The sequence below is a fragment of the Nomascus leucogenys genome, chromosome 4 (genome assembly GCF_006542625.1).
Source record: "Nomascus leucogenys isolate Asia chromosome 4, Asia_NLE_v1, whole genome shotgun sequence".
In the NCBI taxonomy this organism is placed as follows: domain Eukaryota; kingdom Metazoa; phylum Chordata; class Mammalia; order Primates; family Hylobatidae; genus Nomascus; species Nomascus leucogenys.
In genome coordinates, this window is record NC_044384.1 from 112022618 (window position 1) to 112040020 (window position 17403).

At 43.2% G+C, this 17403-nt stretch overlaps 1 protein-coding gene across 8 annotated transcripts in view; it reads right to left on the reverse strand.

The window, feature by feature from the left end:
* MOBP (myelin associated oligodendrocyte basic protein) overlaps positions 1–17403 on the reverse strand; it is a 61383-nt gene that overhangs the window by 23200 nt on the left and 20780 nt on the right. For 6 of the 8 annotated variants that reach the window (XR_004029783.1, XR_004029782.1, XR_004029781.1 and 3 more), the window contains exons 3-4: positions 5706–5915; positions 5067–5446 (exon numbers count right to left, since the gene is read on the reverse strand). Coding sequence is in view for 2 of the 8 variants with exons in the window: in XM_030812084.1 (XP_030667944.1) it covers positions 5101–5446; positions 5706–5911 (552 nt within the window). In the remaining 6 variants the exon portion in view is untranslated. Of the gene's footprint in view, positions 1–5066; positions 5447–5705; positions 5916–8407; positions 8474–17403 lie in introns of all 8 variants that reach the window. The other 2 variants (XR_004029785.1, XM_030812085.1) reach the window with 2 other exon arrangements.

Here is a 17403-nt window from a genome sequence, read left to right on the forward strand (position 1 = left end):
AAGTTACAATGTGCTTAGGGTTCCAACTTGGGGGATTAGTTGGACAGCTGTGTTATTTGCTGAGATAGCAAACAAAAAGAAGAACAAGCTTTGTAGGAAAGAAATCAAGTGTAGACAGATTAGGTTTTCCAACATCAAATTGATCTGCTGAGTGAATAAGCTCATACATTAATGTCAATGATGAATTAAGGTTTAGAAGTCATCAGCATGCGCGTCATAATTAAAACCACAAGAGAAGGCAAAATCATATAAGCAGAGAGCTCAGTATGGAACCCTAGGGGACCTCAAGGTTGAGCAATTGGCAGAAAAGGAAGCACTCACAAGAAGATGGAGAAGGAAAGTTCCTGCAGAGAAAAGGAAGAAGAGAGTCACAGAAACCAAGAGAATGGAGAATTTAAAGACTAAATGAGAGAACAGCCCAACAAATCCAACAGAAAGCACCACTGATAAACAGACTGGATTCAGCACTCATTAGGAAAAGCAGCATGAAGGCCACAGGTAACCATTAGAGCAAACACTACGGGTGCCTTGCCCATAACCCCTTGCCCTTACCACTCTTGTGCTCAGCCCCACTTCCAGGTGCCAGCGCTTGCCTTTCTTTTCCTGAGGGCTTTTATCTTGCTGCTGCAGCCCACTTTGCCATCTCCTTAACAAGCTAGATGTGTCAAAGAATGAATGCCCCCATCCTTGAAGCAACGTTGGCTGACTAATGACTGACGAGAACTGGTGTATAAATATCCCAGTTCCTCCACCCCTCCGGTGAGATAACTGACGCACATGTCTACACTGTTCGCCAGAGGTCCTCGGCAGGACTAAGCTCCAGGAACCCACAGTGAGAATTGGTTAGATAATGCTTTTTTTTAATTGGCTCTTTCCCTTCCTTGTCTTGCTTCCCACATTCCTCCAGTGTCCCCTTCACCTCCCAAATAAACTTCTTGCCCTTGCATTGTTACTTCTGGAGGAATCTGCACAAGAGGAATTCCAGGGGCAGGGGGCGCTAAGGGAAGAAATTAGAACACAATGAATTGAAGAGCAAATGGGATGTGAGGAAGTAAAGATGACGAGTTTACACTATTCTTTTAAAAATTTGTCTAAGGTAGAGAGAAAAGAGGATAGGGCCAGACATGAACACACAGTCAATATGAGAGAGCAAAACATGTCGAAATGCTAATGAGAAAGAGACAAGATACAAAGGCTGAAGTGGTTAGGGGGGTTGCTAAGTTGTACAGCAAGACCCCAAAGGAGATAAGAGGTTGGAAGATCACAAGGAGCGGTGGGAGACTGGCCTCATCAGTGAATGAATGCTTCATCCTCTGAGGCTGAGGGGAAGGATTTAAAGACAGATGCATATTCTGATGAACGTGTGGGGGCTGGTGGAGCCAGGGCAGTCTGGGGAGTGGCTGGGGTTCATCCATTTGTGGTGGCACCAACCCACCAGGCTGTAAAACTTTTCCCAAACTGTGCTCAGCAGCTCTATGCACACATGACCATCCTCAACAGCTGGAAAACCAATGCAGGCAGGTTGTGAGCTTGATCTAGAATCAGGGATTTATAAAACGAGTGTTGAGGCCGGGCGCGGTGGCTCATGCTTGTAATCCCAGCACTTTGGGAGGCCGAGGCGGGCGGATCACGAGGTCAGGAGATCGAGACCACGGTGAAACTCCGTCTCTACTAAAAACACAAAAAATTAGCCGGGCATGGTGGCGGGCGCCTGTAGTCCCAGCTACTCAGAGAGGCTGAGGCAGGAGAATGGCATGAACCTGGGAGGCGGAGCTTGCAGTGAGTCAAGATTGCGCCACTGCACTCCAGCCTGGGCGACAGAGCGAGAATCCGTCTCAAAAAAAAAAAAAAACGAGTGTTGAAGGAGAATGAGAGACAACTGGGTTAAGGCTATCAGAGAAGGCATAGTTAACCATGTGGTCTGGACCAGGTAAGGACCTGTGACCAGGCAGAGGCGTCACACTCCAAAACAACACACAGCTCCCAGGACTGGAAGCCTCTCTGGCTAACCTAGGCCTCTGCAAAAGCATCTGTTCTGCATAAGCATTGTGCTATAGGGACCGCCAGGATGTATAAAGGCCTGCTCCCAGATAGGAAAGAGTATATGCCACAGATAGGGCAAAATTCAAGAGTTCAGTCACCCAAACTAATAAAAGCAATAATGCAACCTGAGACACAGGCAGAACAAGAGCCTGAACAGAAAGCAAAGAGCTCAGGCCTTTTCTCTAGTTCTGCTGTTACCTGGAAAATCATAGTCTTCCAGGCTGCTTGTGTGCAGGGCTCAATTTAATAATACAAAACATGCTGTGCAGAAAAGAATGAGTCAAAGGCACACACAGCACTTCCCAATACATGTGACTGATTGACTCCAAATGAACCACCCACAGCCATGGTGGTTTTCAAAGAACCACAGATCCCCAGCTCCCAAAAGCAGAACACTGAAACCAAAAGAGGCCCAGGACATACCTGTTAAACCCAAAGGCAAGGACAACCTTGTGAAATCCTAAAATCTTAGAACTGAGAGGACAGAATAAACTAAGAGGGAGATGCCATGGTTTCCTCCTATCAAATATTAAGAATGCTACCATGTTTAATCAGGATGCTGGAAATCGTACAAGAAGTTCCTAAGATTAAATCATTCTCTGGTTTTTGAGAAGACCTATCCAAGGGAGTTATTAAGAATCCAATGGCCAGGCGCGGTGGCTCACACTTGTAATCCCAGCACTTTGGGAGGCCGAGGCGGGCGGATCACGAGGTCAGGAGATCGAGACCACGGCAAAACCCCGTCTCTACTAAGAAATACAAAAAATTAGCCAGGTGTGGTGGCGGGCGCCTGTAGTCCCAGCTACTCGGAGAGGCTGAGGCAGGAGAATGGTGTGAACCCGGGAGGCAGAGCTTGCAGTGAGCCAAGATTGCGCCACTGCACTCCAGCCTGGGTGACAGAGCGAGACTCTGTCTCAAAAAAAAAAAAAAAAGAATCCAATTAGGCCTTGAAAAAAGAATCCAGTTAGGCCTTTGCCAAAATTATTTAACCTCTAAAAGCAATACCTCAGAAATAGCACTGTTTCAGAAAGCAAGTTGGCTTCAGAGAATCTTTTCTACGCTTTCTTCATGTGCAAGTTAGTAGCTCTGCTTAAGAGCAAATATTTCCCATCACATCAACCTGCCTCCCACTCCTTTGATTCAAAATAGTCAATCAGTATCAATAAAAGGAATAGACAATATGATGAAGAAGTGGCTCCAATATATTACCTGAAGACCTTTGGGAATCTAAGAAGGAAAAATGGAGTATCTCAAGTAGGACTCAGATAGTGCATAAGTGAAGTCATGGGACATTATGAATGAAGCCTTTCAGATCCTCTGTTCCCAGGTAAGGGACAATGGCTGAGAAGGTAATAACAGCCTGTGGAGGCACCTTCTCTGATACCCACTGAGATTAGTTAACTGAGGGAGTCAAAGCACGCCAACACTAGGGTATCTCCTGAACTTAGGTGAATACACTGAGCAAGGTTAGGTCCAGACAAATCTGTGGGTATGGTGAAGTTTGCTTTCATTGTCTTCTAACTCCTTTCCATGTCCTGATTGAACTCCAGCCACCCAAAGTCACCACTATAGGTGACATACCTTTTATACAATTAATTTCCTCTGTTTCATACATTTTCTAACTACTTCCATATATCAATACTTACCTGTCCTAGGACCCTTCTATTCAGGCTCCTTAAGAGGGTCTCAGTTAATGACTAGGTAACCTGTCATACAACTTGCTATTAAAGTTTTAGTGACTAGTTACTTCCTTCACAAATTAAACTTGCCTAATCTTGTGCCTTTTTAATGCTTTCACTTTTGGTACCATAAATTTGTCACTCTCCACATTTCTTTACCTCACATCACAAATAATCTGGATTATTCATTTACGGATTGTTTAGGTCAGCATTGCTCATTGTGTAGTCTGTGTACTGTCTACGTAACTGTACCTTGCAGGGGTGAATGCTTACTAAAAAGGCACATACCCAGGCCTTAGTGGTGACTGCAAAACCACATTTTCTAGGGGCATCTTTAACATTCTTCCCAATTGACTCTTCTTCCTACTAAATCAGTAAACATCATGTGATACCTACACATAGTAGATGCTACACAAGTGCTGGGTATCAGAGTAGATACGAGAATCTCAAATACACTTAACACCCGCTACTAACTTATAAACAGATTCAGTTCCAAATAGTAAAAGGTCTAAAAAGTTGGCATGCTGATATACCGTCAGAACTGTAAAATAAATAAATAAATAAATAAATAAATAAATATTAAAAAATCGGCCAGCCATGTGTGTATTGGGGCAAGAATATAGGGGAAATCTCTGTACCTTCCCCTTAATTTTGCTGTGAACCTAAAACTGCTCAAAACAAACAAACAAACAAACAAAAAAACCTAGCCTACAGAGCCAATAACTCCCTGCTTACAGTTCTCATGGTCCCATGTACATGCATATTATCAAAACAATAGAGCACTGATCCCTACACGATGACACCTATTCTCTTATTTGGTCCTGGTGAATCTCAAACAACACGGCTTCCTCACTGCCATATTCCCTTCCCCCAGCACATCAAATAGAACTTTACAGGTATGCAATAGGATTTGTTGAGTAAGTGAATGAGTGAATGAATGAATGGTATTGCCACTGAGATTGACATCAGATGAAGTGTGTTGGGAGGATGGATGGGTCCAATGGATTACCCTCTCCTTTTACTTATACAGATATTGATTAGAGTCACCGTTCGTTATCTCCCTGAGGCACAGGCATTGAGGAACTCATTTATTCAATCTGTTACCGTGGTCAATAATCTCAATTGATAGATTAACAACTTCCAGTCCTATTAGACAACGGAAGCAATGGCCACAGCCATCTGAAGTATGCACCAATAGCACCTAGGAGGAAACCAGAAGCCACACTAGGTATTTCAAACAGAGGGGATTTAATGGAGGGAGCTGATTACACAGGTTGGGTAATAAGGCTGAAGAGGGCCATGGAGACAGCCCGGTGTTAGTAAACACAGGAAGCAGCTACTAACCTTAGGGCTGGGGAACAAAAGGGAAGAGATGGTGTTACCAGAACCTAGAAGCTTTGACGGGGGACCCCCCACGGCTGGCGCCTGGCCCTCTGAGGGGGCTGCTGCGCGGCTGTTGCTTGGACTTCTGAGGGGGACGCTGCTTGGCTGGCGGTGGTCGGACCTCTGGGCGGGGACGTGGCTGACGCTCAGACCTCGGAGGGGACCGTGGCTGACGCTCAGACCTCGGAGGGGACCGTGGCTGACGCTCAGACCTCGGAGGGGACCGTGGCTGACGCTCAGACCTCGGAGGGGACCGTGGCTTGGCTGGCGCTTTGACCACCGCGGGGGGCGCAGCTGGCTGTTGCTTGGGCCTCTGAGGGGACTTGGCACGGCGGCTGGTTCTGAGAGGGCCAAAAGAAGCTGGAGGCGGGAGCCAGGGCTCTCCTCTGCTGCTTAAGCGACGCTGGCAGGAGCTGGAAACAGGTAGGAAGGCCCTGCTCCCCCACCCACCTTCCAGTCTCCCTGGAGTGCCTTCCGGTGTCCGAGCCTGACCCGGAGCCGACTAGGGGGAAGAGTGGGGTGCGGAGCGGGAGGGGCGTGCTGGGAGCCGAGACCACGCGCGGTGCCCAGCCGGTGCCGCGGGGCTGGGCGGCCGCTCACCTGGTCTTCTGGCAGGCGCAGCAGATCCAGTCCTCCTCTTTCTTCTGGTAGAAGCAGCCGCTCTTACAGATGCTGTATTTCCGATCCACTATCTCCTTCTTGGAATTGAGGAAGGTGAACGGCGGGCAGCAGTGTATGCTGAAGTGCTCGGAGTACTTCTGGTTTTTGGAGAGTCTGGGACCCTCCTTGGCCGTTTTCTGACTCATCTCACTGGAAATTGCCGATGCAAGGAGACAGGAGGAGACATAAACCACATCAGGAAAGGGAGCCCTCTACTCAGGAAGCCCCCTGCTACTCCCATAGTCCAAGGTAACATTCAGGGTGGTCCTACAGAGCAAAACCCTGGAAGACCAACTTCTCCCCAACTCCGTGGAAAGGAACTCAACTAAGAATTCATTAATTTTCATTTGTGTATTTGGCTCTTGTTTTCCTTATGTTTTAGAGACCCATGTAAGATAGGAAAACATTTAAAACCAAACATATCCTTGACTAAATAATATTCTAGAGTTAGGAAAAGCCTTTTCTCTAAAAAGCAAAATAAAAAAGTTTATTATTATTTATTATTAAAACAATCATCATTCATGCAATAAAATACTACACAACAAGGAAAAAGAACAAACTGCTGACCTGCTGACGTACATCAACACATTCTGATCTCACAGACATAATGTTGAACAAAAGAAGTCAGACACAAGAAAACAAGCTGTGTGTATATGACGTTCAAGAACAGGCAAAACTAATCGATGGTGCTAGAAATCAGAGCACAGTTATATTTGGAGAAGGTGGGTTCTGACTAGCAACAGGGGAGCTTGCTGGGGACTGAAAACGGTCCTTCTAGGAATGTGACAAATGCAGAAATAGTCCTACCTAACACTGCAAAACACCAAAGCCCACAGGGGACTTACGTGACTATCAATCAACAAGAATCAACATAGTTAATGGGCATAAACTGGATACTGAGAATGTCTCTGCTCTCGACAAACTCAGGGTCAGGTTGGAGACGCATATGTGCAGTATGTAATTACAAAATAGTGTTATGTTGACCAATACAAATGTGTACAAAGCATGGAAAAAGGATGGATTCCTTGAAGACAGAACCTATAATCTGGGTTTTTAAGGATGAGTACAGAAAAATAACTAAATAACATTGAGGGGATATTTTAATTTTTTTGTCTGTTGGTGTGGTTGTCTTCTGCTACAAATAGAAATGACAGCTAAGAAGCAGGTTGAATGCAGTTACAAATACATTGTTTTTGCACCTCTGTTTGTGATCATCAAAATTGTGTGTCACATCTGTTATGTATGTTAAAAATATTCTTTCCCAATGTTTCACTTGATTTTATCATGCAAAAATAGTTTTATATGATTAAGTATCTTAGATATTACTAAAGGTTTTATATTTTTCCCAGAAAGTTTTCCCCACTCCATCAGCTTTTAACATACTCGTGATGCCCCATTTTAAAAGAAAATCCTCTCTGGATCCTGCTCCTGTGTCTTTTTGCTTCCCTATTACCCTCCTCTTTTGTATAGGCAAAGTTCTTGAAAAGTTATTAATACTTTTTCCCTCCATCTTTACATCTTCCACTCACTCACTCATCAGTGCACCCCACTGTGGCTCCTGGCCCTTTCCTCCCAAGGAAAAATGACTCTACATAGCTCCCCAGAGACCTCCATGCTGCTAAACTAATTGGCTTCATATTTGGTCTCTCTCCATCTAAACTCTTTCCTTTCCTGTGACACCACATTCTCCTAGATCTTCTCCTCTATCTCTAGTCTCTCCTTGTCCATTTCCCTTATAGGCTCATCTGCTTTTGGCAAACCTTTCATTTTTTTAACCCTAAACTTTTAATGTTAGAGTTATTTAAGGTGTAATAAATACTAAATAATAAATGAAGTTAACTTCACCCATTTAATTTAACATTTATTATATACTTTGGTTTTGCCTGGCACAGTGCTCAGTTCACATACTGGACACAAAGCTAAATCATGCTTAGTCCAGTCCTCAAGAAACTTATCCACCAGTGGGAGATACAGGCAAGTAAGTGATTAGAATGCACATAATGTGCTAATGGCCAAAAAACTTCATTTACTGAGACCAAATAAGTACAAGTCACTGAGATGAGGAAGTGGGTAGATCAGATAAACATCCTGCTCACAATGAGCTCACCTTGTAGGTAGAGGAATGTCCACAGACATCAGTAAGTGTGATACAAGGCCAGCATGCTCTGCAACATGAGAATGTGCTGGCGCAATGGCATGAAAAGTCCACAGAAGAGAGGGCAATATGTTGGGCTAAAGAACAAGGTGAAACTTCATGGGCAGAGGCATTTCATCTGGCCGAAGATGAGGGCTTGGGAATGACTGATACCTAAGCAGATACACAGTGAATTGCATTACCCCCGAGAGCCCTCATCCTATCTGCATTGCAGAATTGGAAGACATAATAGAGCCAGGACACAGGCAGTGAGGCAGGTGAAGTGTCTAGCCCGTGTGACTGGGAACACAGTTATGCCATCAGCTAATCAGAGGTCTAAGTAGATGAGAAGGAGGGAGATCATCTCATTGGTCTGAGACACCATGAGTTTAAAGAGCCAAGGACATCCATGAAGAAATGGGCATTCTAAACTCAGGACCTAAAGCTCTCATCTTGAGAGCTCTTCACCTCAGGGAAGGGGGCACAACCTTGGGCATGGATGAGATACCTGTGAACTCAGCGAGGAGTCAGTGAAGGGAAGGCTTCCAGGAGGAGGAGTGGACCTGCCTTCAAGCTGCAGGAAGAAGGAGTAATGGGTATTCAGAAAGGTAGGATGAGTAGCAGTCTCCTAGGAGAGAAATTGCTGAATTTTCAAAAGGAGATGATCAGATATATTCAAAGGAGCCCTTTATCCAGACAGGTATGTATAGACCAATGAGAAGCTGCAGCTGACTTATAGGGTCAGATTCATTGCAAAGACCCTAAAGGTCTGCTAAGCCCTTCCCCAAGTCCTATATAGGTCGCTAAGTTCAGCTAGAGTTTCTCCTCCCATGGGAAATAATGAAATGAAACACTTTAGGACTAACCTTCAGGAGCAATTTCTTCAGGTGCCCAGCACATGGAGACTGTTACTCAACTCTCCACAGGCAACCCAGGCATTCCCAATTCCTCTGGCCTTCTAGGGTCACCTTTTCCCAAACGGCTCAGGCACCCATCACAAATAACAGAAAATCCAACTTTTACCCTAACTGTTTAAGAAATAATTAGTATGGGATAAGAAGGAGATTTGAAGTCCACTGTGACTCTGAATTCCTTCCCTAATTGAATTCTCAAATCCCACTCACTGCTCCAGCTGATGTAATGCCTGGGTCACTGTATGCCCATCTGCACCCCCGCCCAGTCATTTCTTCTCCCAGCACTTCAAGGGAAAATTGTTTCTTACTCCATGACTTCCCTCACTCCCTGTCTCCCCTGACCATGTTCGGCAGGGGGCAGCATCACCTCTAGTCATCCATCGATGCATGGTCCTGAAGGAAAAAGTAATTCTCTTCCCTGGAAGAACCTCGCCATTCCTAACACAACCACCTGAAAATGCATCCAACTTTCAAAATAATGTTTTCTCCCTCCTTTAGTAAAATGTTTATATTTTTGAAAAGACTGTCGGGCGGATCACGAGGTCAGGAGATTGAGACCATCCTTGCCAACATGGTGAAACCCGGTCTCTACTAAAAATACAAAAATTAGCTGAGTGTGGTGGCACGTGCCTGTAATCCCACCTACTTGGGCAGCTAAGGCAGGAGAATCGCTGGAACCCGGGAGGCGGAGATTGCAGTGAGCCGAGGTCGCGCCACTGCACTCCAACCTGAGAGACAGAGCAAGACTCGTCTCCAAAAAAAAAAAAAAAAAAAAAAAAACCTGGCCTGCTAATTCTTTTCCCAGGTGCAGCAGTTAGTTGGGGTACCTGGTTAAGTGGTTCTATATACTGCTTCCCCAACTGTCGGCCCCACGCCACCCTCCAATTTAAAAACGCTAAGCCCCACATGCTAAATGAGAGTCACCGTTTTATAACACACCAGGTTTGCTAGTAAATTCCTTGGAAATACAGGCTGTTAAATTAAGTTTAGCCTAAAGCCACATCCTCACATATTTTAAGTTCCGCCTAACGGTTTATTTGTACATAGTAAACCATAACCTAACTGGATGGGTACATTGTAACCCAGTCTTATACCAATCACAGAGTTTTAGTCAATCACAGACAGCCAACTGTGTTCAGATAAGGCAAATTCCAGCTGTAACCAGTCCAGCTGTTTCTGTACCTCACTTTCGGTTTCTATTTGTCACTTTCCTTCCTCTGTCCTTTCTCTGTGTGGCGGCCCTGGAGTCCCTCTGAACCTAATCTGGTTCTGGGGACTGACTGATCTGTGAATTGTTCTTTGCTGAATTAAACTCTGTTAAATTGAATTTGTTTTATTAAAGTTTTTCCTTTAATAAAGAAAATAACTAACAGCGAAGAAGTAACAATTTACTGAGCACCATTGTGTATGGCTGTTTTGCATACTTTACCGCATTTTATAATGTGGCGTTATTAACAAACTAAAGATGGAAAATCTAAGGAACATGACTAAGTCCATAAGCCAGTAAGAGGCAGCAAGGGATTTGAATCCACATCTGTGTGACTCCAACATCCCGAGCACTTTAGCCAGGTCCAACACTGCTTTGTGCTTCCTGTAGACTCAACCATCCTCCCAAGGAATAGGAGTCCAGGTGCTGGGCCCAGAGTAGACTTCGGGGGACTAGAGATGGACGCAGGGGTGGGATGAGGCTCAAAGATCCATGGGTCTATGTCCTAGGGTGAGAAAGACTGAAAGTTGGGGAAACAAATCACTCCAGAAGAGAAAGATAGAGAATGGAGTTTGGAGACTTCACAACAACAGAAACCAGGACTTCTCTGCCAGCGCCAGAAGGGTCCCTGTCTGGGACTAGTAGTAAACTTGGGATGGGCCCTGAGGGAAGTGTGACCCACAGGCACTTCTGCAGCTCCTCCCCTCCAGTCCATTAGTGGATTAAAAAATCTATATTCACTGCTGAAAGTTAGAAAACTCAGATGGATGAAAATAATACGCCTGGTGTGGTGGCTCATGCCTGTAATCCCAGCGCTTTGGGAGGCCGAGGCAGACAGATTACTTGAGGTCAGGAGTTCGAGACCAGCCTGGTCAACATGGTGAAACCCCATCTCTACTAAAAATATAAAAATTAGCCAGGCCGGGTGAAGTGGATAACGCCTGTAATCCCAACACTTTGGGAGACTGAGGCGGGCAAATCACCCGAGGTCAGGAGTTCGAGACCAGCATGACCAACATGGAGAAACCCCTTCTCTACTAAAAATACAAAATTAGTTGGGCATGGTGGTGCATGCCTGTAATGTCAACTACTTGAGAGGCTAAGGCAGGAGAATCGCTTGAACCTGGGAGGCAGAGGTTGTGGTGAGCTGAGATTGCACTATTGCACTCCAGCCTGGGCAACAAGAGTGAAACTCCATCTCAAAAAAAGGAAAAAAAAAAAAAATTATCCGGGCGTGGTGGTGGGCGCCTGTAATCCCAGCTACTCAGGAGGCTGAGGCAGGAGAATGATTGAACCCAGGAGGCAGAGTTTGCAGTGAGCCAACGTCATGCCACTGCATTCTAGCCTGGACAACACAGCGAGACTCTGTCTAAAAAAAAAAGAAAAAGAAGCCAGGCACGGTGGCTCACGCCTGTAATCCCAGCACTTTGGGAGGCTAAGGTGGGCGGATCACGAGGTCAGGAGATCAAGACCATCCTGGCTAACATGGTGAAACCCCGTCTCTACTAAAAATACAAAAAAATTAGCCGGGCATGGTGGCGGGCGCCTGTACTCCCAGCTACTCAGGAGGCTGAGGCAGGAGAATGGCGTGAACCTGGGAGGCAGAGCTTGCAGTGAGCCGAGATCGGATCACTGCACTCCAGCCTGGGCGACAGAGCAAGACTCCGTCTCAAAAAACAAAAAAAAAAAAAAAAAAAAAGAAAGAAAAAGAAAATAATACAAATTCATAAATTCTTACCCCATGGTTAGCCACTTGTAAAATATGTTAACTTTTTTCTTTGAGAATATTTACATGTATACAGTTAATAAAAAGTAGGACCACATCTTACATATTTTTCAAATTTATATTATTGAAAAAATTATTCACTTTTCAAGTTCATGTTATCTGTAGTGTTCTCTTACAGTTTTTAAAATTTGTAATAAATCTGTAATTATAATCTTCTCTATAGTTTATATTCTATATTTGTATCTTCTCTCTTTTTTTTTGAGTACTTTTGTCAGAAGCTGTCTACTTCATTTTTTTTTCAAAAGTAAGGAAAGTAAGGAAGTGGTTTTCTTGTCTTTGTTTTTTTTCCCCCAGTTTATTCATTTCTGTATGCACTTATAATTGCTTTTTTTCTTCTTTCTTTTCTTTTCTTTTTTTTTTTTTTTTTTTTTTTGACAAGGTCTCACTCTGTAGCCCATTCTAGAGTACAGTGGTGCAATCACAGCTCACTGCAGCCTCAATGCCTCAGCCTCTTGAGTAGCTGGGACTACAGGTGTGTGCCACTACACCCAGCTAATTTTTTTTTTTTTTTTTTTTTTTTGTCTGTAGAGATGGGATCTCCCTGGCTCAAGTGATCCTCCCGCCTCAGACTCCCAAAGTGCTGGGATCATAGGCGTGAGCCACCACGCCCAGCCTATAATTTCTTTTCTTCCATTTTCTTTATATTTGTGTTATTGTTTTGGTTTTTTTTCTTATTGAGTAAAATGCTTCATATATATACATTTATGGCTATAACCTTTTCCATTGTACAACTTTAGCTGCATGCCACAAATATTAAAATAATTTTTAATCTTCATTTTAATTATGGATGAGTTCTTCTTCAATTCATCAGTTATTACAAAATCTATTGTAAAATTTCCAAATATATGGAGGTATTTTTGTTATATTGGCTTCTAATTTTAATGCAGTTAGAGAAAGCAGTCGCTATGAAAATGACTCCAACAGTTGTTCAAATTTGCTTTATGATCTTGTTCTACGTGTGCTTGCAAAGACTGTGCATTTCTGGAAACAATTTGGGATTGTCTAGTGAGGATAAAAATGTGCACAAACTGTAGTCTAGCAGTTTACTCCTGGGTACAGCAGCCATCTTGGACCACAGCTCGACCTTACCGGTGAAGCCACTTCCTGTGAGGTGGTGGAGCAAAAATACCAGAGGAGCCTGAATCCTGGAGGACTGTGGAGTTTGCTGTTTCAGGCCTGGACTCTTGAACTCTGAACACCTTTTATATGAGAGACAAACTTCCACCTTGCGTAAACCACTATTATTTCAGTTACAAGTAACCAAATATATTCCTAATTGGTTACACTCAGTTTCCTTTAATAATAACAACACTTAACTCAGGGGGGGCTTTGAAAATATGAAATGAAATAAAGTAAATAAAAAATTGTAACTAAAGTAAATAACTTGCTTAATAAATTATATTTTCCTTTCGCGGATGAGAATTCATTTAAATGACCTGTCTAATCCTGCTGAATTTTTTAGACACACTCTATTTATCTCACTGTGTATCTCTGATGATACTTATGCATTAATCACATCTTTATTTACATTAGTGGGTAAAAACAAATTATAAACACTGCATGACATTTTCACAAAAGATACCACCTAATTGCAAGCAAAGATAATTATGAACTCTCTGGCAGGATGAAGAAAAAAAAAACAAATTTGAAACTGCAAAATATAATCTTCTCCAGGTTTCCATATAACCTAAAACTAAAGAGGAGAGAAAAGTGAAGCAAGCATTCAAAGAAGGAGAAGAAAGTGAAGGGAAGGATCCAAAAAAAGGAAAACAAAAACCTCTCCACCATTTATTGAGCACCTAGTATGTTCCATATGTTTTATATCTAACATTTGTAATTCCCCAAAACAGCCCTCCAGATAGTTCCTACTATCCCCATTCTACAGATGAGAAAATTGGGGAAGAATTTAAGTGAAATCCCCAACATCATACAATAATAATTTTAAAATAGCAAACTCAGAATGGTTAATATGACTAGTAGACTGCCTAATAACTCAGTAACAAACCTTGATTTTGTTTGGCAGTGCTATATGCCTTGTTTAATCTATATAATTCCCCCATGTGACCACATTCTAGTCAATGAAAGGTAGGCAAAAAGTCTATGGGAAGATGACCTTTCTTCAATAATAAGGCTTTTTATTCAAAAGGAACCCTCCTCTGGTAAGTGCATCCAGCCCAACCCAGTCATTCCTAGCCCCCAAGAGACAGGATTATTTCAAGCCTTTAGAACTTGTCCCATAGGGTTCCTTCCCCTGTCTTTTACCATTCAACAGTTGCACAGCAAATGCCTCCATTGCCTTGAGGTTCAGCTCAAAGTCAAGACACTCCTTGGGGAGTGTCTTTCCAGATCCTTCCTTTCCCCCAAAGAGTAATGATCATACCTCCTTCCTTTGTGTTCTGTGAATAATTCTAGGAAAGCATCTAGAACTTTAGTGCTACCCTTACTGTTTCACTGTCTCCTTAAAATTTTTATCCTTAAGCCTGTTCAATGCCTGACACAGAACAGGTGCTCAGAAGATGTTTGATTAAAAATGAGAGAATGAACAAAGGGTGTCTTTCACAACAGCTGCAGAATGCTTAGCCACTTATTTCCTGTCCCCAGATGCTCTCTAGCAGTCCCATGTTCCAATGAGGATTCAGGCAAAAATGTCTGTTCAATAGAGGAAGGGACCTTTCTCACTAACCTTGAAAGTTCTAAAACTGGGCTCTTTAGGGGAAAAAAAAAAAAAAAAGATTTTGTGAACACACTATATCTTTTTCTAATTCATACAAATTAATTAGCTATCTTTAATCATTACATACACATTTCATTACACGTCCTAGGAGTGGCATTAAGCTCTATGTAACCACCAGTGTCATAGTATCTTTAAACACAGCTTCGCCATTCCCTAAAAAGGCTGCAGGAAGAAATTAAAACCATGAGTATAAAGTGGATTTTTTGCCCTTCTTCCCACCTTTCCTCCTTTCTTTTTGTCATTTTTCTGAAAAAAGCAATTGGGATGTGGCATAATCATGTCATGAAAGCCACAGGTGGCCCTCAATTCTGGGCAGTCCTCTGGAAAGGAAAGAAAATGCAAGTGGTAAGTTGACATGCTGCAGCCCACTTGCCCCTTCATATCTGCATGGCATCACAGGAAGTCAGACATATAAATGGGTATAGAATTTGCAGACTGAAGGGTAGATGCAGGTCGATATTTCAAAAGCAGAATAGGTCTTCAATTCTTTCACTCAGCTCCCTCACAACCTTGAGCAAGGGTCTGTTCTTCCCTTGGTATAAAGAACTCAACATGGGAAGAACAGGAGACAAGCTTTAACCTTGACTGTGCACCCAGAACCTGAACCCTATGTGAGAATAACACACTGGCTTCAGATATCAAAACTCCAAAAGAAAATAATTATCAGTCTCCAGATCTATTATATGAATAAAGGAATGGGATGTTTAATATATACTTAAGAAAGAAATTTCAGGTTAATAAAGAAAGCAAGAAATTTCAAATTTATTCAAATCGAGATTGATTTTACCAAAAAAACCACAACTGTTTTTTATTTCTCTGTAATTGTACAATTGATGTGATATTACCAGCCCAACCCATGATGAATATTGGCTGAGAAAGAAAGTGGAAAGAAGAGAGCAACCAAAACTCTAAATTTATAGTGCCTTGGTCCCTTCTAGCTGAAACCATCCCTTCCTAATTTGTAGTCAGTTAGAGTTCAGTTCCCTAATATGACTATTTCTCACCTCCCTCTCTTCCTTCTCAAGGTGGATAAGAGTATGAGAAAGCTGAGGATCTTCATGGCAGTGAGGGAAGGGGTGGCTGGTCTGGGTGGTGTCGTCTGCTAGGCCTTGCCATGGGGTGCCTCATCTGGTCTCACCCACCTTTTAGCACGAATGACACACATTGCTACTGACCACATGATCCAACCAAAGCCACTGGTCATCAGGCTCCTGACTCAGTAGCCTCTTATTCTGGTCCAGCTGTCCTCTCAGCTCCTTCACATCTATTCTAGGAAATGTTTGGTTCCCATGCATTACGAGTAGGGAACCAAGAGCGTTATTCTGGGCCATTGACTTAGACAGCCTCCCAACCAAAGCTGTGCAGTCACTCACAGTCACGCTGGATGAGGCTGAGGGCAGCCTTTTCTAGGGGCTTGCAGCACCACCACTACACTATTCCTGTTGAAGTGTGTCACTGCCCCTCATACACACACAAAAAAATTTAAACCTATCTGGATGATTCTACCACACCATACCACATCCCCCACCATGGTTTTGAGGTTTCACCTAGAAAAAGGAGAAAACAAACGTCTGCCTCCTTAGCTTCCTCTCTCTCTCTCTTGCTTTTTCTCTCCTTTCCCATTCTTTTGGCTAGAAAAACTCTTCTTTCTGCTTCCTCCTTCTCTCTGGCAAAGACTCGGCCTCTAGCGACTCTCTTTTCACCTCCAGGCACCAATCCTGAGGCTCAGCTTTCTTTGCAGAAAGGACATGCATGTTACACCATAGAGGAAACTCAATGGTCTGAGTTGTCTGGTATGATTCTTGGTATGTAAGCTGCCAGTCCACTTGAAATTAAGAATTACAAAAACCAAAAATATATTATTTTGCTATTTCCTAAATCATACCCATTGAGAAGCATACGTTATAAATAATAGCTAATAATAGTACTATTGATGGAGAGCTCACTGTAAGTCAAGCACTCTTCCAAGCTCATGACATTTATTCATCTATTTAACCCTGGTAATAATCCTAGGAGATAGATTACATTTATCCTTATTTTACAGATGAAGAAACTGAGGCCCAGAGAAGATAAATAAGAATAGCACAATTTATGAGTGACCAGTGAGATTAATTGTTATAATCCGTACCACCCTGTTCATACAGGGGAGATGGGGCCTCGGTGACATCATTAATTTGTCATTCACAGTCCAGAGGGTGACATCACTGTGACATACCTAACACTAGAGAAAGGGTGAAGATAGTCATAATAAATTACCTGTCCCAAGCCTTTTTCTTTGTTCCCACTTTAAGGAAGAGAATGGAAAAGTTTTCCCTTCAGTGACCTAAGAATATGCTCCACAGGACACAGAATTTCCCCCATAAATTCACAAAGTAGAAAAGACTTGTGCAAAATAAGGTCATGTTCTTCCTAAACCTTCCCTTTCCTTTTTCCTAATTCCTTCCAGTACATGGCTGTAATTTCTCAAAACCCACACCATCACCCCCTGTGCCTTCAAATGATTAGAAACAACTGTAAGGAAGAGGCCAGGTGCGGTGGCTGATGCCTGCAATCCCAGCACTTTGGAAGGCTGAGGCAGGTGGATCACCCGAGGTCAGGCGTTCGAGACCACCTGGCCAACATGGTGAAACCTCATCTCTACTAAAAGTACAAAAATTAGCCAAGCGTGGTGGTGCATGCCTGTAATCCCAGCTACTTGGGAGGCCAAGGCATGAGAATTGCTTGAGCCCGGGAGGTGAAGGTTGCAGTGAGCCAAGATCATGCCACTGCACTCCAGCCTGGGTGACAGAGCAAGACTCTGTCTCAAAAAAAATGAAAAAATTGTAAGGAAGAGATGGAAGTAACTGGGAATTACAATTTTCAT